Here is a 26,036-nt window from a genome sequence, read left to right as displayed (position 1 = left end):
CATTACAGTTACGGCATTATTTACGACATATGTCGTAATGCCGAAATGTCGTAATTAGGAATCACTGGTCAAAATAGTCCAAATCGGCCAAAATTCAACCAGCCGATTTTAGGCTAATTTATGGTCTAATACTGGTCGAACTTTAGCTGATTTTTTGGCTGCAGTTCGCTGCCACTCGCCTAAAGTTCGACTTGAAATTTCGGCCAAAATTCAGTTAACATTCGGAACAATTTCAGATAGCAAATTTTGGTGAATAGTTTTCCGAATGTTACTTAATTTATGTTGCAAATTTGTACTAAATTTATTTACTAATATTCAGCCACAACTCATTTTATTTAATATTCGCAATAAATCACAACTTTATTTATAAATGCATATTACAAATAAGTATTACTAATCTACAATTCCACAATCACATAATTCATGTATTCGTATATACTTACGAATCTTGATCTTTTAGAAACCCACCGAAACTATAAAAAAAGAAAAGAACGGTTAGTAACCGTTCCATAATATTAAAAAAAAGCAAAAAAACCTAAGATTCTACTTACGAATCATTGGTTTTTTTCTGTTTATCGAGAACCCACCCGAGACACCAAATCTATAAAAAGAAAAAAAAAGAGCGGTTATTAATAACCGTTCATAATAATATTAAAAAAAAATAAAAAATAAACCAAGATTCGTAAGTACGAATCTTGGTTCCACTTTTCTAAAGATCCCGAAACCTACAAAAAGAAAAGAACGGTTATTAGTAAACCATTCGTAGTAATATAAAATAAAAATAAAAAATAAAAAAAGAACCAAGATTCGTACTTACTTACGAATCTTGGTTTTCCATTGTTCTTCGAAAGCCCACTAAATCTAAAAAAATAAAATAAGAACGGTTTATCAGTAACCGTTCGTTAATATTATAAAAAAAAAATAAAAATAAAACCAAGATTCGTACTAATCTTGGTTTTTTCCATTCTTCGGAAGACACCAACCTAAAAAAAAAAGAAAAAGAACGGTTAGAAACCGTTCGTAATAATAAACAAAAATAAAAAATAAAGATTCATACCGAATCTTTAGTTTTTTCCGTTCCTTGGAAAGACGGAATCCACCCGAACCTATAAAAAAAAATCAAAAGAACGGTTAGTAACCGTTCCATAACATTAAAAAAAAAGATTCGTAAGTATATTACTTACGAATCTTTATCTTTGGGTTTTCGTTCGTCGGAAGCCCACCGCACCTAAAAAAATAAAGAAAAGAACGGTATTAGTAACTGTTCATTAATAAAATTAAAAAAAAAAATTATAAAGTAAAGATTCGTACTTACGAATCTTTATCTTTGGGTTTTCGTTCGTCGGAAGCCCACCGCACCTAAAAAATAAAGAAAAAAATGGTTATTAGTAACCGTTCGTAATAAAGAAAAAACAAAAAAAAAATTATAAAGTAAAGATTCGTACTTACGAATCTTTATCTTTGGGTTTTCATTTTTCAGAAGCCCACCCGATCCTATAAAAAAAAAGAAAGAATGGTTAGTAAACCATTCGTAATAATAATAAATAAATAAATTAATTAAAGATTCTTACGAATCTTTAGGTTTTCGTTCTTCAGAAGCCCACCCGATCCTAAAAAAAGAAAAGAACGGTTATTAGTAAACCGTTCATATATTAAAAAAAAAACAAAAAAATTAAACCAAGATTTGTACTTACTTACGAATCTTGGTTTCTTGGTTTTCCGTTCTTCGGAAGCCCACCAGATCCTAAAAAATAGAAAAGAACGGTTATTAGTAACCGTTCGTAATATTTTTTTAAAAAAATAAAAAAAAAATCCAAGATTCTTACGAATCTTTGGAATTTTCCCATTCTTCAGAACACAGAAGCCCACCCGAACCTATAAAAAATAAAAGAACGGTTATTAGTAACCGTTCGTAACATTTTTTTTAAAAAAATAAAAAAAAATCCAAGATTCTTACGAATCTTGGAATTTTCCCGTTCTTTGGAACACGGAAGCACACCCGAACCTATAAAAAATAAAAGAACGGTTATTAGTAACCGTTCGTAACATTTTTTTTTAAAAAAAATAAAAAAAAATCCAAGATTCTTACGAATCTTGGAATTTTCCCGTTCTTCAGAACACGGAAGCACATCCGAATCTATAAAAAATAAAAGAACGATTATTAGTAACCGTTCATAATATTTTTTTTTAAAAAAAATAAAAAAAAATCCAAGATTCTTACGAATCTTGGAATTTTCCCATTCTTCAGAACATCCGATCCTAAAAAAAAGTAAAGAACGGTTATTAATAACCGTTCATAATATTAAAAATAAACAAAAAAAATAACCAAGTTTCGAACTTACGAAACTTGGTTTTTCCATACTTCGGAAGCCCACCTGAACGGCCAAACCTAAAAAAAATAAAAAAGAATGGTTAGTATTAACCGTTCATATTAAAAATATAAAAAAAAAACTCCAAAGAATTTGTACTTACGAATCTTTGGGGTTTCTATACTTCAGAAGCCCACCCGAACGGCCGAACCTAAAAAAAAGTAAAAAAAGAACGGTTAGTAACCAAATTAAATTAAAAAAATAAAAAATAAATAAACCAAGTTTCATACTTACGAAACTTGGTTTTTCCATACTTCGGAAGCCCACCCGAACGGCCAAACCTAAAAAAAAAGTAAAAAAAGAACGGTTAGTAACCATTCATATTAAATTAAATTAAAAAAATAAAAAAAAAATAAACCAAGTTTCGTACTTACGAAACTTGGTTTTTCCATACTTCAGAAGCCCACCCGAATGGCCGAACCTAAAAAAAAAGTAAAAAAAGAACGGTTAGTAACTGTTCATATTAAAAAAAAATAAAATAAACTCCAAAGAATTCGTACTTACGAATCTTTGGAGTTTCTGTACTTTCGAAGCCCACCCGAAAGCCGAACCTATAAAAAAAAAGTAAAAAAAGTGAAAGGGGGAAGGGGAAGGAAGGAAAAGGGAAGGAAGGAAAAGGGGAAGAAGGGAAACAGGGAAGGGGAACGAAGAAAAGGAAAGGGAGGGAAGAAAAAAATTATTAAAAGTTTAAAAAAGGATGTATAAGATGATCCTTTTTTAAACTTTTAATACGCATAACGTGTAATGCGTAACGTTTGATTAACAAAATTAATAAATTGACCATAAATCATATATGTCAAAATTTGGCCAATTTTTAATAATTTACGAAATTTGGCCGAAATGTGTGACAGATCAGCCGATTTGTCACATGACCGAAAGTTTTGATTTCGACCAGTGAATTCTGACAGCACCTATAACCATTATACTGACAAAACAATAATCGGATATGGATATTTTTTCCAGTAATCATTATTTCGCATATAGGATCACTAAGAGATCATCAGCCAGATGCACTAATCATGAAGTCATTTTTATAGATTTGCCGGGAGATAGTGTAATGACAAAATGTAGTGCATAATTGCTAGTAAAAATCTGGGGAATGTTTTCTCCTGCGAAATTTACAAGTGATATAAAAACCCATCTTTAGCTTTAGTCAGCAAAATAGCTGATCATGAGAGTGATAAGTGGACAGGTATGGAGAATCAAGAGAGCTCAGTTAATACAGAAGCGATGTAAACTGTCAAATATTAAGCGTGAATAAATAATATACCAAATGGACAAATGTGAACATCCTATAAAAAGTATTATACTTAAAATATACTTAAAATATATTTAAAATATACTTAATTTAAAAATTGCAAAATACTTATAATATATTTTTAATATATCTAAAATATACTTAAAATTATCTTAAAATATATGTTTAATATATTTAATTTTTGCCCATATACTTAAAATATATTTAAATTATATTTAAATTAAAATTTAAGTATATTATAAAATTATTATAAGTATATTTTTTACATACTTAAAATATACTTAAAATATATTATGAAATATATTATAAATATATTTTAAGTATGTAAAAAATATATCTATAATATATTTAAATTTTAATTTAAATATAATTTAAGTATATTTAGTATATTTTAAGTATTTGGGCAAAAATTAAATATATTAGAAATATATTTTAAGATAATTTTAAATACATTTTAAGTATATTATAAGTATTTCGCAATTTTTAAATTAAATATATTTTAAGTATATTTTAAATATATTTTAAAAAGTTTTTAATTATATTTTAAATATAAATACTTTTTATAGGGATCAAGTACTAAGTACGAACGAACTAATCTTGAATCAGCATGAATGGATAAATGATTAGCCGAAAAGGATAAATATTTAGGAAGAGGAATGATCTACATGATGTAATATTTATTGAATGATTAACAAGAAACCAATAGATTAAGTAGGGAATCGATCAATTGCAGCTTAGTAACTAGTTTATTATTATTAAGTTCAACAATAAGAACAATTAGAAGGAATAATTATAAGCCACAAAAGATAAATCATATAAAATGAAGGGATAACGGACTAAAGGAACACGCATAATGAAAATACATAAAAACAATAATATAAAAGATAATATAAAAAGATAATATGAAAAGATAATATATATAAAAGATAATATAAAAAGATAATATAAAAGATAATATAAAAGATAATATAAAAGATAATATATATAAAAGATAATATAATATAAAAGATAATATAAAAGATAATACGAAAAGATATAAGCCACAAAAGATGAAACATAACATATTAAAAATAGAAACATATTGAAAGATAGTATATTAAAAGGATGGAACATAAAAGATGACATATAGCATATTAAAAGATAGCATATTAAAAGATAGCATATTAAAAGATAGCATATTAAAAGATAGCATATTAAAAGATAGTATATTAAAAGATAGCATATTAGAAAGATAACATATAAAAAGAACATAACAGATAGTATATATTAGAATAGAAAGTTTGTATAAATAGAGAGCGGAATTTAAAGTAATTCCATATCATCCAAGAAATCATAGAAATTATCGAGAATCTCATCTACAATGTAATTTAGAATAGTTAAATTTAATTATTTATTAATAAAGTATAATATTAATTAAAGGTAATAGGTTCGCCTTAAACTTTAATTAATGTTAACTTAATTAATTTTAATTGAATAAAATGATAATTATGAGATGAATAAAATATACACTTTTGTAAAGAGAATTATCGAAATTTTGAAGTTGAAATAAATAAAATATTTCGTAGCGAAAGCTATCAAAGTTTGAAATTAAAGGTAAAGTGGATAAAAATTGAGGAAAATTTAGAGAAGTTAAAACTAATTTTATGTTGCTTGATGTTTTATATTACTAACGCTATTTATGTTGTAAACCAAGAATGTTGCTTTATGTTGTTGATTATTAACTTGTTTATTTATTTAATTGTTCGTTCATTCATTTATTCGTTCGTTCGACCATAAGAATGCCTATTTGATGTGGCAACTCTGTAAATTGATGACAGAGGGAATAGGGAGATCTCAGCGACCACTGTTGATGAAATCAATATTGGCCTAATCAGCAACACACAAAGTAGAGAAGAGAGCAGTATTTCGGAATCCGAGAGACCCTCTCTCATTAGATATAAAAACCTCAGATATAATATTCTCAAAAGTCTCAATGATAAAACTGTCAGTGGTATAGATTTCTCAGAATTAGAACTATGCTCCGAATGTAATAATGACATTTTGACATTTCCTCTCAAAGAGTTCATCCGACTACGCTGTAAGCACATTTTTCATAGACTCTATGCTGAAAAAAAGCTTATGCTTAATGTACCAAACTCATGTCCATTTCTGATTGTGAAAAGAATGTAGAAATCACAGAAATATTTTCTACCATTGTGAATTATCCGATTGGCTGATTGCCAGAATTGAATGTTATTATTCAAGATTCACCATTATTCCAATCAAGCGAAACTTTGGCCTTAACTAACATGATGAGTGAAAGGTTTATCCTAACTTCTCTACCCATGCATATGGAAGGGGTTGAGAATATAGGAACTCAACAGATGGGAAGTTAATTAAGATATGTTAAATGTTCTGAAGACCTTTCTTTGTATCTTCCTTCTCTAGGCTTTTTTTAAACCTTTACTCATCCTTCACCAAAACCTCGCATATACTTAACCTGCAAACATATCGTCCATTACAACTGTATCGATAATCCACAAAAGCTGTGTCCTATATGCCTATCAACTGATATGGAAATTGATGATATAGAAACTCCAGTAGAGCCAAGTACTGTGCAGAAAAAACATACTAGGAATCATCCGCATCTACCGAAAAATCGTCTAGTAAGAAAGCGAAAAAAACTGGTGGGAAAAAGAAGACATCAAGCATGCTAAAACAACTTATCGAAGAATTATTAACTGATAATCCCAGTAGAAGCTTGGAAGAAATAAATAAAAGCGCAAGTAGTTTTTTACAATTCTCTGAAAGGATTGATCATGCTGAAACTAAAAATGAAGAAGCATCTCGAGGTCTCATTTTCAGTTATTTTAATTTTAGGAAAGCTGTATTTAAACGATACAAGGAATTAAAACCTGAGTTTAGCAAGGATAAATCTGAAGCGATAGTTAAAAAGGAGGTTAAGGTGGTGATTCCAGAGACAAAATGCTCTAATGAAGCTTTGCAAAAAAAGATAGAGAAATCCGAAAAGGTTTATAAACTTTTTAATACCATAGGTAAAGAAAAAATAGCTAGGATTAGATCTATTCCCCCATCATTCATCTTAAATCTAACTGCAAATGAAATCAAATATGTAATGGCTGAAATTTTAACGCATAAGATTTGACGAATTCAAACTAGCTTGTCCAGCCTTGGCTATCATTTTTAAGAGAATATTTTTCTTTTAAATACTAGCTAAAATGATTTAATAAAGTTCTGCCCACAATTCGGACTTATATTTTTATTTACTATAAATTATCACTTGATATACTGTATTACATCACATGATTCATTCATTCTTCTGCTGATGAGCTCAAACAAGCTTGTCCAAACTCTACCATCAGAAAAATAATCTAGTCATAGTATGCACAGCACTTTTGGAGATAAATTTAACCTGACGCTATCCATCAGAAAAAATATAAGTTTCAGAAGATAAATTTAACCAGATGCTAATTCTGGTTTTGCATAATGACCATTAGAAAAATAATATTTTTTTTACATGTGCATTTTATTTATAATGAATTCCCGTTATGCTTATCTGGCTAAAAAAAAATCTGAAATCTGTTAGCTGATCATCTCGTAATTTATAGAAACTCGCTGTACATATACATGTAAATATAAAATTAGCATAGCTTAAGATATAACCCTATATAAATCTCCAATATGCTTATAATTGAATAAAATGAATTTGTATTTACTAGTATGTAGTCTCACTAAATCTGCTACAAATTAATAAAACTGCCATAAATTATTAAAACTGCTTAACCAGCAAATCTGTATAAATTTGAATCTGATATTTATTAGAGTATAGTATTGCTAAATCAGTTAAAATCGCTAAAAACAGTATAAATCAATAAAAAATCATTATATTCTATTATAATCTACCAAAACACTAATATGGAATTAGATAGTAGAGCCTATTCTAAGCTAATTGAACTACACTATAAAGATGTAGACAGGACCCAGAAATATATATATAGGGGTCAGGTGGCGAAAAATTTTTTTACTATGAGCTGTACAGTGTACACAAAGACTTTTTATATGAGTAATACACATAATTGACACCTGATATTGAAAATCCTGCAAAAATACGCAAATAAAATTTCAGACATTAAGTTATTAATTATTTTATCATGGCTTCTATATTATAAATACTAATGTGAAAAAATAGAATTTACCATTTTTTTAATAATATTTTTCTAAAATTTCACTTTTTAACCCTTAGAAATTTCTTACAATTCGGTTAATTAAATAAGTACGTACAGTACGTACAGTAAATATATTATATATATAAGATTAGCCAAATTTAGGTCAAAAATACGCAAACTAATTTTTTACATATAAAAAATTTGATAAAAAATACGCAATCTTGATGACCTAACTATAGATGAAAAATTCTAAAATTGTACGCAAATCAAAACTTTACTCCGTCTAATTCCACTATGATGGTGACGCATCTGTGTACCCTACCCCTGTATATATATTTCTGGGTCCTATGTAGACTCTGAAGAATATACAAGAATAGTTGGTGCATTATTGCCTTTAGTAGAAAGACATGATCATAAAACACCAGAAATATGGTGCTCTCATATTTATGATTCATTTAGGGAAATACTAGAAGAGAACCTAAGAATTCTTTCTAAGAATGGATATATTACAATGTATGAAAAGCTATATGTAGATAATAGGATTCATAATCGTCCAACCAATTATATATATTGCAGTATATGTGACTCTTTAGTTTTCATATCTGCAAATGGTCGTTTTGAGGATCGCTATTGATATAACTACTTGAAGAGATGTATTTCTGGAAATACTATTTCAAATGAATATGCAAGAATAAATAAAATTCTCCAATCTATTGATAGTAAAGAATTTAGTATCTGGTAATATAAACAATCTATATTATAAGAAGAGGCAAAACTGGAACGTCTTCACCTAAAACTTTTCTTCCAATCTACCTCACATTCAGAAAAGGATAAATTGGCATCGATATCATATGATTATGATACTTGTACAATTCTCTATGAAGCTTATGCACAGGCTAAAGTAACTATAGCAGAAAATACTATGCCTAGTGCTCCAAATTTTGAGCCAGCTTGTATTTCATCTATCAGGCAAAAAATGATTTCACCAACTTCTTATCAATCATCAAATTGCAAAAGCAATACAAGCGAAATATTTATCTCGTCTCAGTATGCAAAACAAAATAACTTATTACCATTCACAAAAGGCACTGTGTTAAAATTAAGAGATGGAACAAAAGTCACAATTGTTTAACCAGTTTAACTGATTGATTCCAAAAAATATTTTAATTACTAACTAAAATATAATTTATTTTTTGCACTATATAATCTGGATGATCGCCTGTAAAATGTATTACCTGCAGACGTTATACATGATTTACCGGCCTATTCTGGGTTAGATCTTTTAATCTATTTTAATAACGTATTTTGGAGTTTAGGAAAATCAATGAAGCGATCTTGTGGATTCTTGATTACTAAACAATATAACTATCAGTTTGAGAATTTCTATATAACAGTTATCCAGCGAGCTTACAGGAATTACAAGAGACCTGAATCTTTAGTAAAACAGGTTTGGGAGATGGTGAAGAATGATGGAACTCTTGATAAACAGGGCGGACATGCATTATATCACAATGTCGATCACTTGCCGATCATGATATAAGTGATATCACGTTAAATTTGAAGCTTTATTCTAAGCAATAAATGTTCTGACAATTTATGTTAAATTATTTTATTTAATAGTTTCATTTATCAATAAATTAATATAAAAGTATTGTGGCAAAATAAGGTGTGTTTCTAAAGTTAGATTTTACGTCAAATTTTCAATAATTAATATATATGCTATATATATGCTGATCATCTGCTAACGTGACTTTGAAGCTTCGGGAAAGCTATAGATCTTTGGGCGAAACTTGAAACTTTTACAGTATATTATTTAGGTATTCAAAAATCAATGGCTAAAATAAACCTGGATAATTTTTGATAACCCAAAAGTTATCATTAAATAAATGTTTACAATTATTGTAAAATTAATATATGTCTGATATTTGACAAATTCTTTATGAATTATTTTAAGAATTAATTTATTAACAATAAATAAAATAAAGTAAATAAAATCGAAATTTTTTACATTATTATGTAGAATTTGTGAAAAAACTAATTCAATAGTATTTTTTTATGTGATAATATTGGACAAGTGATTGGTAAAATGATCAGCAATTTCGTGATAATATGGGGATGTCCGTCCTGTTTGGCAGATAGAAGTATTTAGGTATTATTCCTTGTGATGAGTATTATTATTATATTAATGGAGAACTAATAAAATTTAACCAGAAATCTGATTATTTTAACATGTTATATAATCATACCCTTTATTCTGCTAGAACTTGGACAGAAGAGAAACGAAATCAATTAGCATACCGATTACAATAGATAACTTTTGAATATGCTAGAATATTATTAGAACAAAAAGGTTATGTTCTTTTTTCTAGTAAAAATTGGATAGATTGGTCTACCATATTAAATGGGCACAGAATCCCAAATATTATTAAAATACTAAAGAAAATCTCATTAGTAGATGATTTGTAACAGGGCAGACATTCCTATATTATCACGATATTGCTGATCATTTTGCTGATCACTTGGCCAATATTATCACATAAAAAAATACCATTGAATTAATTTTTTCAAAATTCTACATAATAATGTATAAAATTTCAATTTTATTTACTTTATTTTATTTATTGTTAATAAATTAGTTCTTAAAATAATTCATAAAGATTTTGCCAAATATCAGATATATATCAATTTTAAAATAATTGTAAACATTTATTTAATGATAACTTTTGAGTTATCAAAAATTATCCATGTTTATTTTAGCCATTGATTCTTGAATACCTAAATAATATAGTACTGTAAAAGTTTTAAGTTTCGCCTGAAGATCTGTATCTTCGCCTGAAGCTTCAAAATCAGATTAGCAGATGATCAGCATATATATAGCATATATATTAATTATTGAAAATTTGACGTAAAATCTAACTTTGGAAACACATCTTATTTTGCCACAATACTTTTATATTAAATTATTGATAAATTAAACTATTAAATGAAATAATTTAACATAACATTTATTGCTTAGAATAAAGCTTCAAATTTAACGTGATATCACATATATCATGATCAGCAAGTGATCGATATTGTGATATAATGCATATCTGTCCTATTTGTCAGAAGGGATATGTTGGGATCATATGATATAGAGATCCATACCATGATGTCTAAAGACTGGTGATATAAAGATAAAGTATGGTTAGAATGTTCTCAAAAAATTGACATAAATGTATTCAGTATATTTTTATAGGCGGTCTTAATCAATATTAGGAAAAGATCAGCCATGAATACAATTTTCCTGCCAGTCGAAATTTCCTTGGACCAGCAAAATGAATCTAATTGAAGTTATTTTTTTCCTTTGTCTTAATAAAATAATATATTATCCATGCCTCATAGCTAATGCATGTACGACATAAATTTTTGATCTATCTAGTGAAATATACCACCTGCAGGTTTATGCAGAATAAAGATTATGATCTGCTTATTCTATATTAGTCCTATGTAATGTAATGATAATCACACAAGCGCTGTGCATGATACCTGCATTATTACAGAACATAAGTATATGCGCTTCTTACTAAAAAATAAACTTTAGTACGTCTCTTCTTATTTATAAAAAAGCCATAAATGTATTATTTGTATTATGATAAAACTGACCCTGGTGGTCTATTTTTTAAAATTCCATGAAATTCCATATTTTTTTGTGCAATGTATAAATATATAATGGTATTTAATCAGGCATATTCTGACTTACTAGCAAAATTACCAGCTTCCCTAATAAATGAGGCATGGATTCGTCTCACATCACAGAAATGCAAACCATTATCTGAAAAAAAGGCCAGCGAAATTAATCCAATTGTAAAATCATTTTTAAAACATGAAGCTAGTAGCTCAGAAACTAGAGTTGGGATTACCACATGTGACTTTTCCTTGTTGCTCATATTTACACTAGAGCTTTACTCATGTTTGCTTTTGATTTTTGGAAGCTTAAATAACCTGTTAATTAACTTTTTAAATAGGCACCTGAATTGGCATTTGAATATAAGCTACTTCCTTTTGCTTTTGTAATGGTTTGCATGGATTTTTTCACTTAAGATGTTTACGAAGTTTTTGGAGCATTGAGCATTTATAACCACAACATTTACAGATTATATCTTTTTTATCACTTCTTATTTTTCTAATTATGGTGTTAGTTCTAACCATCGTACTATTACTTGCTTATATAATTTTTTCTTTAATTATTTATTTCCTATGTACCTATCACTTTTCAATTATAGAAACCCTACTAAAGATAAGTATTTACAAGCTTTCCAAGCGGTTCTAGCTATTGCAAAACTGAAGTATTAACTAATTATTAATTAATCTTTTCAAATTTAGTAATAAAAAAGTAGGATGATTGGTACATATTCTTGCCCATTTCTCTGCAATACTGGAATGGCTTGTGGGAATGCTAGTACTAGGCCTGAAGAATGTCGATTCTATTGAAAGGCTAAAAAACGTATACCTTGTTTTGATTGCAGAAAGTTTACAGCCTCTGCTTGTGGACAATGTCCACTACATGTTAGAAATTATTATGTTACCCAATTTTATGATAGACTTTGATAAGAAAGAACTTATGTTGGCCAATCCTTTGCTATCCAATTCTATGATAGACTTTGATCAGAGATACGAGAAAGAAGTTATGAGGAAATAATAGTTACCTATAGAAATACGCTTACAAATCTTAATATTTCTCTTTACAGAAAATGCTTCATTCTGATAAAATGGAAGAAGGAGATTATTGTATTAGTTGCCAACCAGAATAAATGAAAAGATTATTTCGGCTAACTTAAATTTTAGGTGTAATATCCAATGACCAATGGGCATTTGCTAAATTTTCATTAGACTTGCTTTTTTATATTTTTTCTTAAAGTTTTATGCTATTTGATGAGCTAGCTTATGCTGAACCCATTCTTGACTAAGAAAAAATTAGGACAATTCCGCAGATTTTTCAGGATTTTTACAGGAGTTATTTTCATTAGACTTTTATATAAAATATGCTAGTTAATATTAAGAAGCTTGCCTGCACAAAACCAGTTCTTTATTTACAATTTTCATTAGACTTATTAATGGAGAACTTAGGACAATCATTTGACTTAAATTTTTTCGTTAAACTTATACTAGAGAAATTAGGACAAATTTTCGTTAGACTTAATAATTTGATATGCCATTTAATAAGCTAATGCGCATATATATAAAATATGGTATAGATATTTCGTTAGACTTATGATGGAGAAATTGGGACAGTTAGACTTATTTACAATTTTTTGTTAGATTTATTTATTCGATATGCCATTTAATAAGCTAACATGCCTGAAACCATTTCTGTTATACACATTTTTGGTTAAACTTATTTAGGGTAGTTAGAGTTATTTGGTTAGACTTATTTTTTGGTTAGACTTATTTATGAATTTTCGTTAGACTTAAAAAAACTGTTAAACTTAATTATAAGGTAATAAGAACTGTTAGACTTATTTTCGTTAGACTTATTTTTTTGTTAGACTTATTTAAGAAGTAATAAGGACCGTTAGATTTATTTTCATTATTTTCGTTAGACTTAAGTAATAATTAATGAATTAACTCACACAGAATCAATTCCTGATATAATAATTTTTGTTAGATTTAATAAATATAACTGAAAAGTTGATATAAAAATTAAGATTCTAGAGCCATTAGAAGCTTTTCTAATATATTAATAAAAATTGATATGCTTTTTGAAGATGGAGAACCCACACAAAGCTTAAAAATATAATATCAAAATTAAGATTCTAGAGCTGATAGAAACTCTTTTAATATAATAAGAAAAATCAATATTATTTTTAACATTCTGTGACCCACACATCCAATGTTTCAGTGGGAATTGGACCTTCAGTTCTCAAACCCCACTTTCACATTATGTAAAGTACTTAAAATTTTCTATAATAAAAAAATGCTAAAGCAAATAAATAATATTATATTATATATAATAAAATTTTTTACTATTCAGATTGTCTTAAATAAAAAAAAAACATTTTTTATTATTATTAATATTAAAAAATATATAATATATTAATAAATATTTATTTAAAATCAGTTAAAATTAATATTGATTTTTACTACAATATTAACTAATTCTTCAAATAATTATTTATAGATTTCCTCCAATTTATTTGATATTAATAAAAAAGAAGTATTTTCAATTTTGTTAAACTAACAGATATATAAATAATATAATTGGTAAAATATTGTTGGGAATTATTTTAAAAGTAACATCTATTAACTAAAATAAATTTTAAGATAAATATTGAATATTTGTTTTATTAGTAAATAATAAATTCAATTTGTATCAATTGTAAAGTTTTTAATTAAAAGGAAATTTTTAATAAAGTGAATTTGAAATATTTATTTCTTTAATATTTTGTAATTATAAAGGTATTTTGCTTTTCTAATAATGGTTAATTATTATTCTAATTGAAAGATATAATATGAGATTATATATAATGTTAAAAAGATATTCTATTACTAAATAGTTTCTTTTATTATTATTATTAATTATTATAATTATTTTTTCTATTAATTCAAGCTTTTTTTTATTAGTTGTTATTTACTGTATATAATATATTATCTAATTTAAAAAATCAATATTTTATTATTCTTTTTGTAGTAAGTTTAAATGCTAATTTTCATTATATATTAAATATAATAAACAATATTTTATGTAATTTACATTACTTATTTATTTTAATATCCAATAATAAAATTTTTGCAAATTATTTTTTAATCAGATGATTTAATGAAATTCAAATAATCTATTAAATTATCTGGCTAATAAAAATAATTTTAATAAATTTTATTTACTAGATCAGAATTATGAAATACAAGGATTTTAAATTTTATGATTTCAGATAAATTCCTTACTATAATGTAATATTAGTTAAGAATAAATCTGTACATTGATATTTATGCAAAAAAACAAATATTATTATATACTGTATAAACTAATATATAAACATTTTTTGTTCTTATTACAAATATGTGTGATATACAACCTATATGTGGTGTTATGCGAAATTCAATTTATTCTTATGAAAATAGATCATATCCAAATAATTAAAAATCTTATGAAATTGGTAATTTTAACTCTTATGAAGAAATATAATAATGAAGAAATTTACTTACGTATTTAAGTTTTATTATTATTATTATTATTATTGGAATTATATTTGTATGTTTGATCTAAAATAGTGTAAATAAAAGAATAAAATCAAATTATTTTAATTCCGCCGCGCCACCAATTTTCTTTGAATACTTTCTAATTGCATTATAGTCAATATTATAAATCATTTCTATATGAACAATTACTGGAAATATATTAACATTCCATTCCAATCCTTCAAATTTTTCTTTTAAATAATTCCCAATCTCATTATGAAATTCTTTAATAATATAATATCCATTTTTAGAATACAAATCGAATTCACTATTATCAATCTGAACATCATTAATCGTGAGTGATGGTTGTCGATAATATTTATTGAATTCAACTTTAATATTTTCAGATGGAATAAGAGTTTTGATATTTTCTGATAATAATGATGAAAATGTTTCAATAAGTGAATCAAGTCGCATGGACCCTTCTTGCATAGCGGCTTCGATTTGTGGATTCTATTTTTAATTTGATTTAAATTTTCAGTCATTTTTGAGTGAATTTCAAAGATTTATTAAACTATTAAATTTACCTTTGCATTTGAGGATGGCATTTTTTCTTTTTTTTTTAAAAAAAATATAGACACGTATATATAGCATATTTTTAAAAAATTCAAAACAATTAGACAATCTATCTATTTTTAGCTAAATCGTAGAATAATTAAATCACCATTCCCTAATTTTTTGCCTATTATTAGTACAATAATGGAAATGATTGTTTAGAGCGTGTAAAGATGAAATAATATTTTTTATTAGAAATAAAATGATTTTTTCATATTTAAGAAAAAACGGACCATCGCTTCTAAACTTGTAGCAAAATCTCACCTAATTGAAACATCTTTCTAAAGAACAGTTTTTTATCTGAGCGAGAAACATTATAATCACTTTACCCGTAGAAATAAAATTCATCACCGAATACTTTATAAATCCATTATATAAAAATGAAAATGCAAATTTATATAATTTTACGTAAATTTGAATAAATTTACTTTTATATTATGTGAAACAGTAGTACTATTTAAAAATTAAATCAGGTTGTAAAGTATACATAGCCAATTGCTGTGTCCACTTTTAAGTTTAAAAGGTCGAGTTACGCGTAAGTCCTAAGATAGTAATTTTAGAACCAGATTCTTTTAAATAAATATTTAATATAAAGTATGTTCTTCATAATTATTAAACTTTCTAACATCAAAGTTGGTTAAAAATTTATTGGTTATATATAATAGGACTTTTGTGCATATTTTTTTCATCTACAATATTTTATGTTCAATACTCATCAATTCAATTTCTTTGAATACTTTGTAACTGCGCTAAAATCAATGTGATAAATTATTTCTACATTAATAGTTGGTAATTCAATATAAACATTCCATTTTAATCCTACATGTTCAAATTTTTTTTCTAAATATTTTCCAATTTCATTATGAAATATTTTGAGAATATTAAATCCATTATTAACATATAAGCCTTGCTGATTACAAAAATCATGTCTGAATACGATTACGATTATTTCAGGCGGAGTTAAAGTTTGGATATTAGATAAAATTCTATTTGATAAAAAGGACGAAAAATTGTCAATAAGCAGATCAAGTTGTACGGATGCTTCTTTTATATTGGCTTCGATCTATTTAAATATCAATCAAGTATTTTAGGCGGAAGAATGAAATAACTTTTTTTTTTTTGTCATAGAAAAAAGAAAAATAATTCCTACCTCAGTTGTTGACATATTTTCCTTTTTGAGAAAATAAAAAAAAGAAAAGAAAAGCGTGTGAAAAATTTTCACTTGAAATTGGATCTATTTATCTATTTCGTATTCACCATCCCTCGAATGGTTGGTTTGATAATCACTTTACCGTTTATAGCGACTTTTATTGGACGAGAAACTAATTATAATCATTTTGATATTTTACAAATTACATACATGATATGTAGTTTATATATTTTCATAACTCATCACCAAATTTCTTAAGTTTCTTGGAAAAATATTTAATTGCGTTAAAATCAGTATTATAAGTTATTTCAACAACAATATAGTTAGGATATACATTAACATTCCATGTTAATCCTGATCCTAAATTTTTTTTCAAATAATTTCCAATATCATTATGAAATTCTTTAAGAATATAAAGTTGATTTTTAGTATACAAATTATTTAATACATCACTTTTATTTACTCCCTCAACTTTAATAGTACTATATTTCCAGAATTGTATTTGAATCTTTCTAGAACCAGTAAAAGTTCTGATATCGGATAATATATTGTAAATAATGAAGGAAGAAATATTTTCAATAAAGAAGTCAAGTTCTGCGGAAGCTTCTTGTATAACGTCTTTTAACTGCAAGTGCTATTTTAATATAATAAAGAAATAAATTCGAATTCAAAAATATTTGATTATCACAAAATTTACCTCTTTTTCATTCCAAGACGAAACAATTTTTGGAGAAAATAAAATGAAAAAAATAAAAAAAACTACAATATTCATTGTACAAATTCTGGTGAATTAGTTGAAAAAACGATATTTTAAAAAGTCGAAAGTGAATTTGATGTACTTACTTTACGCCAAAATCCAGTTTTAAACTCGGATTTTAACCGGTTTTTTTTGGTTAAACACACATCCAATGACTAAAATGATTTTAAACCTGTTTAACCGGTTGCAAATTTGCGATGATGATTTCGATTTTCGAATGAACTTTCTTAATTCGCCACCTACTACTCGCCACTTGTGGCACAGAATTGAATAAACTCAATAGCTAAAAGAAATTTCTTATCTGGGATTAAATGTAAAATTGTAGCATTAGTAATATACATTATAGATAAAAAAAGTATAATAAAGTAAAAATAAATTATAATTACCTGAACTACACATCTTTTTTTACACATCAAATTAAATGTTAATTCAGACCTTTTTTGAGAATCATTATCTCGAAAACTATTCAATCTATTCATGCATTAATCCAACATTCTCAAACATAGTTCCTTTTATAATTTTAAGAGAAATATTATGTAATGTTAAAATTCCAAAATTCAACATATCGACAGCTTTTGTATATGGGTTTCCATACATACTGTATCCACTCATTCAAGAAATCCTAATTTAACTTTTTAAACTTTTTAAAGTGCTACATATTAAGGAATTTTAAATGGCATACGTAATCTTGTTCATCAATACCATAAGTTAACGTATTTATTTGATTTATGATTTTCTTATTTAAACCAACCAAATAGGGTAATATTACAATGTGAATCATTCCAATGAAATTGTATATACTTCATAATTACTTGGGAATCTCTACTTGATAATTTCTTTTAAATATCGAATCTCCCCGGTCTTTAAATGTCCTAACAACTGAGTAATAATTTCGAAATTTTTTACCTAATTTGAGTGACCGATTATAATTTATAAGAATCCCATTCAATTAATTTCTTGCATTTTAATTGCGCATCTTGAATGAACATATGTATTTCTAATTTTCAATTATTCAATGTTCCTTGCACCAATCATGAGCTTATGACTTTACAGTGCATGAAAAGCAGATCTGCAATATGCATGATTGTAATCATTATTTCATGCATGTTTACTTCGGCCTAATAGAGTAATGTAGGTAATTTAAAGTTTTGTTTGAGAAGTTCTAAGATTTACTTGCATTAGCTGTCTACCACGCCGATAATTAAAAGAAAACGATGAGATGAAGTTAGAATCATTTAACTAACAAGATATATTTTTTTTTTTGAAGAGAACGATGTTGCCATTATGTAATTGTATTTTCTACTAAATAGAAAATGTTCATTATTATTGTTATTAAGATTTTTATTGTCATTTAAATTAATGATTCATCAAATTAGATCGTTATTGATAACAATCTCTATCTAATGTTCCGATTCTAATATATATTCTTTAATTAATTGCTAGCTTGTGTAACTACTTTTATAAAGCGCAATTACCTGATACTACTTTTCCATTAAAATAACTATGACGCGGCCAAGCCACGAGAATCTCCCGCTCAAAAGCCATAAGAAAATAAAAAAGTTTTCACTAATTACTTAGAATTGAATATTTGGTACCCGTGTATAATTTCTACTGGGGTACTAACAATATAGTTTCTATTGCTTTTCCTTAAACTGGAAAGATCCTCAAAAATTTGGTATGACCTGCTGCATTAATTTTAGTTGCGTTCCCATACCAAGTATATATAAAGTTTGTGGAATGATTAAACCCTTAAATGATTTGTTTGTTTTTTTTCCATCCACAGTGATATTCCTCTCACTTTCTTTCCGCTTAACCCTTTAAATATATTATTGATTTTTTTTACAAGAAAATTTTATATTATTTTATTTAGTATTATAAAATTTTTTTGGTAAAAAAATTAAATTTTCTTTTTCTCTTTTTCAAAATTAAAACAATCAAAGTGCAGCAATCAACGAGAAATTCTAGACCGAGTAGAAGAAAAAGGTCAAATATGACGAAACTTTCACCGAAAGACGTCACTTTGGCCTTAATTCTTTTCTCGCCTGTTTGTTTTTTGGCTACAGCTGCAATACAACAGTTACAACTTGTTGAAGACTTTGTTCTTCCAATTTTACATTACTTTTTTTTACGAAAAGACGTACCGTTTGTTATGATTGGCGTTATGTTTGTTTGGACGTATGTAATAACCGCATCTTTAAGTGTATTAGCACAATCTGCTGGTTTAAAAGATGGATATGATAATAATGTTTGTATTAAAATAATTATATATTATATAAAGTGCTGTGGGACCATAATCACAAGCTTATTATTATTATTATTATTATTTTACATGATAGGAACCGAGACTTTATAAATCAATGTTAAAAGGTGCATTAGGTAGAGTGGCAGCGGCACATCAAGTTGCATTAGAAAATTCTCCTGGTAGTTATCACATTATTTGTAAATATATCCTTTAAAATCGAATATTATATCTAATTTAATTTCTTGTAGTATTTTTTACGGCAGTAGTTGTTGCAACATTAAATAAAGTACCATCAACATATAGGACAAGGTTTGTGATAATTTAATATAATTTAAAATTTTAAAATATGGATGATTTAATAATTAAAATAATTAAATAAATTAATAAATTATTTTATTTTATTTTATTTTAGTTTTTCCGTCATATATACAATTCTTCGAATTTTTCATACTATATTATATATTCTTGATTTTGATTATGCTCGTGCAATTATACATATCATGGCATTATCATGTATTGGATGGTTATTTGCTTTCGCCCTTATTCCTCAATTTGAAAGTAATTATTCAACCGTGATAGAAGTAGTTACTTTATTAAGAAGTGTTTCCGATGAATCAGCATGGAATTTTGAGAAATGACATAATTCATCACCATTATGTAATAAATAATAATTTTTATATTTTAAGGTTTGTGTTAAAATATATAAGAAAATGGGACGAGTAACAAAGTTAGAAAACAGGTAAATAAATAATCAACGAAGAAAGAACATTGTAGATCAATTATGAAGAATACTTTTTTTTTTATAACTATTACTTAATTTTTAAAAAAAGTGTTTAAGGGTTATTTGATTATTTGAAAGAAAAAAAAATTACAAAATTATAAAATTATCAAAATTATCAAAATTTTTAAAATTAAAAAATTAAAAAAATCACAAAAAGTTATCAAAATAATTATTACAAAATTAACAGAATTACAAAATTACAAAATTACAAAATTACATTGGGGAGATATTTGGTATTTTTGAGTAGTGATTTTTTTTTGGTTTTTTTTTCATGATTAATTTTTTTTTTGAATATTTGGTTGTATTTATATAGATATTGGATTTTATTCATTCTTTTTTTAGGAAATCGTAATAAACGAATGTTATCATCTTATTGAAATGTCATTTTATAGGGATTAAAGAGAAAATATACTTTATATGATATCATGAATAAATAATTACGCATTTGGAATTTTTTAATTACTGTGCCTCATTCGCCTCATTCGGTTAAATTCGGGTTAATTTTAAAAATAATTTTTTATTATAATAATAATAATAATAATTATATCACATATTATTATTATTATTATTATTATTATTATTATTATTATTATTATTTCAGTTTAACAATTGTTATTATTAAAATCGGTAATTTTTATTAAAAATATTAAAATTGGTATTTATTATTAAAAAAAATATTAAAATCGGAATTTTATTATTAAAAATCGGAATTCAAAAACGAAAATAGTAAGTGACGTTTACACACTAGCCACATTTTATAAATTATATCAATAGGGAAATTATTAGATAAGAAAGTAAAAAAGATTAAACATATAATTATTATAATATGATCCTTAATTTGTTAGAATCAATTGTTTAAAATATATTCGGAATTAAGTTACCAAATTAAAATAAAATTCTTTTTACACTTCGAAAATTTGATTGGTATAAAACCATATTAAGGTTAAATGGTAAAAAAAGATTTTTAAAACGGTTAAAAAAATTCCTTAACCAAAATTTTAGATTTACTACAGGAGGTATTACGGTACGGGTACTATGAATTATATATATATATATATATAATATATAATATATATACTGTATATATATTACAGTATCATCATATAATAATCACATCATCATACAAAAGGGATGTGATATTAGTTTAACTCCTGCATAAAATTACATACCAATTATATAATAATAAATAATATAAATAATATAATAATATATAATAATATATAATAAATAATATTAATATTGTATATACAGTATTAATAAAAACTAATACTAAAAAAAATTTATCAAAAAAAAAAGAAATTCATCAAAAAGAAATTCTTTATTCATTCCATAAACAAGTTCATTAACGGGATTAAAATGATTGAAATGGTTTTAATAAGAAAATAAGAAAATTCGAAACTTTTTTTCATCCTCAGCCAAAACCACCGCCACTTTTGAACGGTTGTATCCATATTTAGTTTAAAACCAAAAAATTCCACTTTTTGTACATTATGTACATAAAAGTTAATCATATTTGCCACAGTATTAAAACCGAATCCAAAGTTGTAAAAAATTTGGATTTGTAACAAATTTTAAAACGAGATAAAAAATCCAAAGAGAAAGTCGTCCTTTGTTTTAAATGAAACATAATTCTATTCAATCAATGTAAAATTTCCAAATTTGGTATTCGAAAAAAAAAATTTCCAGGAACTTTTTTTCACAAAGGTTTCGAAATAGTGGTACCGGAAAATCATTGTTATTTTTCATTTAAGAAATACTAAATTTTTTTTTCCATTCAATCCAAAATAATTTTACAAAACGAACAAACAACAAAAAAGATTCACTCCCCCCCCTAAATACTTTATTGGGATATGAAAAAAAAAATTACCTTATTAGGTTACTTAAATTTTCTAATATAGAAATATTTTATCACGCCAATGCATATGATCATATAAATAAGGGTGAAACGTTGGTTTAATTCAATAACAATAGTAAGAATGGTTTTTTTTTTTTGACCATCAATGTTGTACTTCAAAACCGGTTTTATAATATATACACAAAGACAAAACCCATCAACTTTTTACAAAATTTTTCCGACAATGAAATTTCTCATTTCTATTGTAAAAAGTTTATTCAAAAACAATTTAGATTTTGAGGATCCGATATTCTGGAGGAAATGTGCTAAAACTGTTTTAACAATAACGTTATTTGCGACACAGTAGAAGTCAATCATAAACTATCTTCCATGTTTAGACTTTAAGAGAATTAATAAAACAAAACAATATAAATACTCCTGCTAAAAATCTTTTTTCCTTCAAAGAAAAAAATTTTTTTAAAAAAAGAATAATATTTTCTTTTTTTTTTTTTATTATTATTATTATTATTAAAAGAAAAAAAAAAGAAATATTTTTCATTTATATATAAAAATAAAACAAACGACTAAATTTTTTTAAACAAAAAAAAAAAAATTCTTTTTTTTTTTAAAAAAAAAAATTAAAAATGATGGAATACGAATATTACAATTCTTACAATTCTAAACCATCTGTTATGAGTACTGCATCGAGAATTCCACCTGAAATTTTTATAAACATTTGTCAATATTTACCACCCATCGATCTCATCTCTCTTGCACGCGTTTCTAAACAATTTCATGGTTATCTTTGTTCTACTGATTCTTTTACCACGAAAGAAATTTGGAAAAATTCTCGTATCACATTTTTACCTTTCGTTCAAATGCCTCCTCCTGAAGGTATGACCGAACTTCAATATGTTAAATTTATTTCTGAACGTGGTTGTCAATTTTGTGGAAAACCAAGAATTAGAAAAATTTATTGGGCTTTCCTCGTACGTTGTTGCAAGAAATGTCTTGAAGATCGAACCATAAGGTAATTTATTATATTTAAATTATTTAAATTCAATTTTACAATTTTTATTTAGATTTTTCTAATATTATTCCTTTCTTTCTTTCTTTCTTTTTTTTTTTAGATTGGATCAAATAAGATATCATTTATTCTCTCAAAATTCGGTTCCTGACGATATTGATATCGTTAGTGGATTGACATTTATCACTGGATCTGCTGGTTCAGGACCTGAAAAAATAAAACATCGTCCTTCCAATTTATATTGGATTCAAGATGTTCATAAGGCTTATAATGAATTCAATGAATTAAGTTTAAAAGACCGTCAAGATTGGATAATTAAAAAACGTGAAGAAGGTCGTAGTAAAATGGAAGAAGTTATTAAAAGAGAATTGGAAAATGAAAATGAATATTGGTCAAAAACTATGGAAAATTCAAGGAAAAGAAATGATCGTGTTATAACTATTGATAATTTGATAAGAAAGGAAACTAATGAATTCGGTTTTCCAAGATTTAAGATGTCTGTTGTAAATAAATGTTTAACTTATAATAAGGCTATGGGTTCAACTTCTACTAGTCCTTTTACTAAACGTGCTTGGATTGGTTTTCGTAATAAATTAATTCCTGAATATTTACAAATGTCTACTCTTTTAAGATTACAAAGACAAGAAATTGAAAGAAATTTGGCAATTGATGTTGCTATTCAAACTCGTCAAATGGATATTATTAAATTAATCTTTGAATTATTAAGACCTGAAATTGATCATTTACAATCTCGTCAAAGACAAAATAGTAATCAATCAATGGATGATATTGATATGGAAAGAAATTCGAGTTCGTCTTCAGAATCTAATAGTGATTCCGACGATTCAAATTATAATTTAATTAAGAGGATGGAATGCAATGAAATTTTTGAAAGTTCATTGATAAAATTTTTACCATGGTGCCCTTCATTTCGTAATCCACCTTTTATGAATCAAGATCCAAGAATTCTTTGGGATGATGAATTTTTAATGAATGTTTTGGTTCCTCAACTTCGTGAAGAAGCTCAATATTTAAAAGATCATCCTGCTCCAATTGAAACTGTACGTGGAGCTTTCCTTTATGGTGGTTTACGTAACAAAAGAATTTTTAAATGTAAATTATGTCATCACTATGATAATAATTTAAATCCTCCAAAACATTATTCTTTTTATGAAATAAGATTACATTTAGCAAAAAGTAATCATAAGGTTAGAATGATTAATGATGATTTGATGATAGAGGTTGTTCCCTCTCAAATTAATACTACATGCAATGCACAAATATTTCCTCGGAATAAACCCGATTTATTTTTTGCAGCTGGTTTTAACTGCAATTTAATTTGTAATTTATTAAGTTAAATTTGGGTGATTTCTCCCTTTTTTTTTTCTTTAACAAAACTTATTGATTAAGTTTAGTTGAATTAATTTATTATTTACTCTTTTTTTTCGCACATTCCATCATTGGAGCTTTTTTTTTTTTTTAAAAAAAAAACCCCTTTCAAATCAAACCACTATGAAACTTTCATGTAACAAATCATTTATTGAATCAGTCAAATAAAAAATTGTTTTATATATTATACAGTGTATTATTGTTATATATTGATTGTTATATTGTTACTTTAAATACTTTTCTGCACTTCTGATACGTTAATCTGATGTTGATCCCCATTATAACAATTATAATTTAAGGGTCATACCAACAAATAGGTAAGGTTGAACCGGAATTATTTCACCGAAATTTTGGAAAGTTAAAAAAATAAAGTTTCAAGTTAAAAAGAAAACTCCGATAGTTACAGTATTTACCAATCCATAAAAAGAACTTGTTAATATTGTAATTGTTACAAACATCACAACAATGTCATAATGCACTATATCATTAGTGAGACCCATGAGTTTTATTGTGAAAATTGGAATTTTCAAACTTGTTTTAAAGCCTTTCTTCCTTTAATAGTGAAACCAAGACAGCAAAGTTACCCGCTGGAGCGTGATAAGATTGGTCTCCTTTCGTTTAATGTTTAAACATTGTCTCTAAATGCATATAACAATCACAAAGCAGGATACCATTCTCTTCATTAGAATTTCGATACAAGACTTTATCCTTAAAAAGAGGGTTACCTTTGTTTCTATGTTTGTTTCATTTTATTTGATATCATCCAAGAATTTTGTTACCTTCTTTTTTTTTCAGCCTTAATGATTCTTAATTCTCATAACTTAATTCCGTGTTTCCGTTCTATTCATTAGGATAAACCGTCCTCTATTATTACAAGGAATTTTAATCCAAATTGTATAACAATCTAAATATGAAACAATAAAAATAAGGGTATGTAACACAACCTTTAATTTTGACAAGGTTTCTTACTCGTAGTTTTATAAAAGTAATTGTTTAGTGTTATTAATTTCTTTTTTTCTTTTTTCGATGAATGCTTTGTTTTGAAAAATAAGCCTTGCGTTACCATATTCTCTCCTTATTTTTTTTTTCTCAAGGTGTGAAAGTTAACTTCTTGTACTTAATTCATAATTATCACCTTCAATTTCGTGACAACTAAGAAAAATTTTTTATGCAAAATGATGATCTGTCATTCTATAGTGGGAAAATTTGTTGCCGTGCTTTTTTTTTTGATCGAAATATATCTAACTTTATCCTAATTTGATTATCTTAAAAAAAGTTACACAAGTCATT

General features: G+C 26.0%; 8 protein-coding genes across 8 annotated transcripts; 4 read left to right on the top strand and 4 right to left on the bottom strand.

Moving 5' to 3' along the window:
• Nucleotides 1-439: 439 nt before the first annotated feature.
• OCT59_016805 (uncharacterized protein) lies at nucleotides 440-2,761 on the bottom strand (the record flags this gene model as incomplete). Its single annotated transcript, XM_066145927.1, has 18 exons — nucleotides 440-473; nucleotides 552-601; nucleotides 822-842; nucleotides 947-983; nucleotides 1,058-1,106; nucleotides 1,185-1,228; nucleotides 1,316-1,325; nucleotides 1,450-1,494; nucleotides 1,572-1,610; nucleotides 1,695-1,744; nucleotides 1,827-1,875; nucleotides 1,958-2,005; nucleotides 2,090-2,137; nucleotides 2,222-2,259; nucleotides 2,363-2,389; nucleotides 2,473-2,520; nucleotides 2,604-2,650; nucleotides 2,744-2,761. 18 exons carry the CDS (start codon nucleotides 2,759-2,761, stop codon nucleotides 440-442), a joined length of 702 nt encoding a protein of 233 aa, XP_066003663.1.
• A 3,555-nt stretch (nucleotides 2,762-6,316) lies between these two features.
• On the top strand, nucleotides 6,317-6,772 carry OCT59_016804 (uncharacterized protein; the record flags this gene model as incomplete). The annotated part of the gene is made up of 1 exon (XM_025310835.1): nucleotides 6,317-6,772. The coding sequence occupies one exon, from the start codon at nucleotides 6,317-6,319 to the stop codon at nucleotides 6,770-6,772; it is 456 nt and encodes a 151-aa protein (XP_025178102.1).
• A 4,717-nt stretch (nucleotides 6,773-11,489) lies between these two features.
• On the top strand, nucleotides 11,490-11,875 carry OCT59_016803 (uncharacterized protein; the record flags this gene model as incomplete). Its single annotated transcript, XM_066145926.1, has 2 exons — nucleotides 11,490-11,639; nucleotides 11,801-11,875. 2 exons carry the CDS (start codon nucleotides 11,490-11,492, stop codon nucleotides 11,873-11,875), a joined length of 225 nt encoding a protein of 74 aa, XP_066003662.1.
• A 3,080-nt stretch (nucleotides 11,876-14,955) lies between these two features.
• OCT59_016802 (uncharacterized protein) lies at nucleotides 14,956-15,569 on the bottom strand. The gene is made up of 2 exons (XM_066145925.1): nucleotides 15,539-15,569; nucleotides 14,956-15,464 (listed from the first exon to the last, which is right to left on the bottom strand). The coding sequence occupies exons 1-2, from the start codon at nucleotides 15,557-15,559 to the stop codon at nucleotides 15,069-15,071; spliced, it is 417 nt and encodes a 138-aa protein (XP_066003661.1). The 5' UTR covers nucleotides 15,560-15,569; the 3' UTR covers nucleotides 14,956-15,068.
• A 712-nt stretch (nucleotides 15,570-16,281) lies between these two features.
• On the bottom strand, nucleotides 16,282-16,731 carry OCT59_016801 (uncharacterized protein; the record flags this gene model as incomplete). The annotated part of the gene is made up of 2 exons (XM_066145924.1): nucleotides 16,282-16,629; nucleotides 16,717-16,731. 2 exons carry the CDS (start codon nucleotides 16,729-16,731, stop codon nucleotides 16,282-16,284), a joined length of 363 nt encoding a protein of 120 aa, XP_066003660.1.
• Nucleotides 16,732-16,948: 217 nt separating this feature from the next.
• Nucleotides 16,949-17,488, bottom strand: OCT59_016800 (uncharacterized protein; the record flags this gene model as incomplete). Its single annotated transcript, XM_066145922.1, has 3 exons — nucleotides 16,949-17,076; nucleotides 17,170-17,350; nucleotides 17,414-17,488. The coding sequence occupies 3 exons, from the start codon at nucleotides 17,486-17,488 to the stop codon at nucleotides 16,949-16,951; spliced, it is 384 nt and encodes a 127-aa protein (XP_066003659.1).
• A 1,760-nt stretch (nucleotides 17,489-19,248) lies between these two features.
• OCT59_016799 (uncharacterized protein) lies at nucleotides 19,249-20,660 on the top strand. The gene is made up of 4 exons (XM_025317527.2): nucleotides 19,249-19,718; nucleotides 19,810-19,894; nucleotides 19,964-20,024; nucleotides 20,128-20,660. Exons 1-4 carry the CDS (start codon nucleotides 19,464-19,466, stop codon nucleotides 20,351-20,353), a joined length of 627 nt encoding a protein of 208 aa, XP_025178100.1. The 5' UTR covers nucleotides 19,249-19,463; the 3' UTR covers nucleotides 20,354-20,660.
• A 2,131-nt stretch (nucleotides 20,661-22,791) lies between these two features.
• On the top strand, nucleotides 22,792-24,932 carry OCT59_016798 (uncharacterized protein). The gene is made up of 2 exons (XM_025332046.2): nucleotides 22,792-23,360; nucleotides 23,461-24,932. Exons 1-2 carry the CDS (start codon nucleotides 22,975-22,977, stop codon nucleotides 24,713-24,715), a joined length of 1,641 nt encoding a protein of 546 aa, XP_025178099.1. The 5' UTR covers nucleotides 22,792-22,974; the 3' UTR covers nucleotides 24,716-24,932.
• Nucleotides 24,933-26,036: the final 1,104 nt, after the last annotated feature.

The sequence above is a fragment of the Rhizophagus irregularis genome, chromosome 25 (assembly GCF_026210795.1).
Source record: "Rhizophagus irregularis chromosome 25, complete sequence".
NCBI lineage: Eukaryota > Fungi > Glomeromycota > Glomeromycetes > Glomerales > Glomeraceae > Rhizophagus > Rhizophagus irregularis.
Note: the sequence above shows the minus strand (reverse complement) of the source record. Positions and strands in the feature narration are given on the sequence as shown.

What these genes read in the sequence shown, in the direction of transcription:
- OCT59_016802 (XM_066145925.1), bottom strand. Translation starts at nt 15,559, where the DNA reads ATGCCATCCTCAAATGCAAAG. An exon ending in TGCCATCCTCAAATGCAAAG is followed by an intron (nt 15,465 to 15,538) that starts GTAAATTTAATA and finishes AATTAAAAATAG; the next exon opens with AATCCACAAATCGAAGCCGC.
- OCT59_016799 (XM_025317527.2), top strand. Translation starts at nt 19,464, where the DNA reads ATGACGAAACTTTCACCGAAAGACGTCACTTTGGCCTTAATTCTTTTC. An exon ending in AAGATGGATATGATAATAAT is followed by an intron (nt 19,719 to 19,809) that starts GTTTGTATTAAA and finishes TTTACATGATAG; the next exon opens with GAACCGAGACTTTATAAATC. An exon ending in TGCATTAGAAAATTCTCCTG is followed by an intron (nt 19,895 to 19,963) that starts GTAGTTATCACA and finishes AATTTCTTGTAG; the next exon opens with TATTTTTTACGGCAGTAGTT.
- OCT59_016798 (XM_025332046.2), top strand. Translation starts at nt 22,975, where the DNA reads ATGATGGAATACGAATATTACAATTCTTACAATTCTAAACCATCTGTT. An exon ending in CTTGAAGATCGAACCATAAG is followed by an intron (nt 23,361 to 23,460) that starts GTAATTTATTAT and finishes TTTTTTTTTTAG; the next exon opens with ATTGGATCAAATAAGATATC.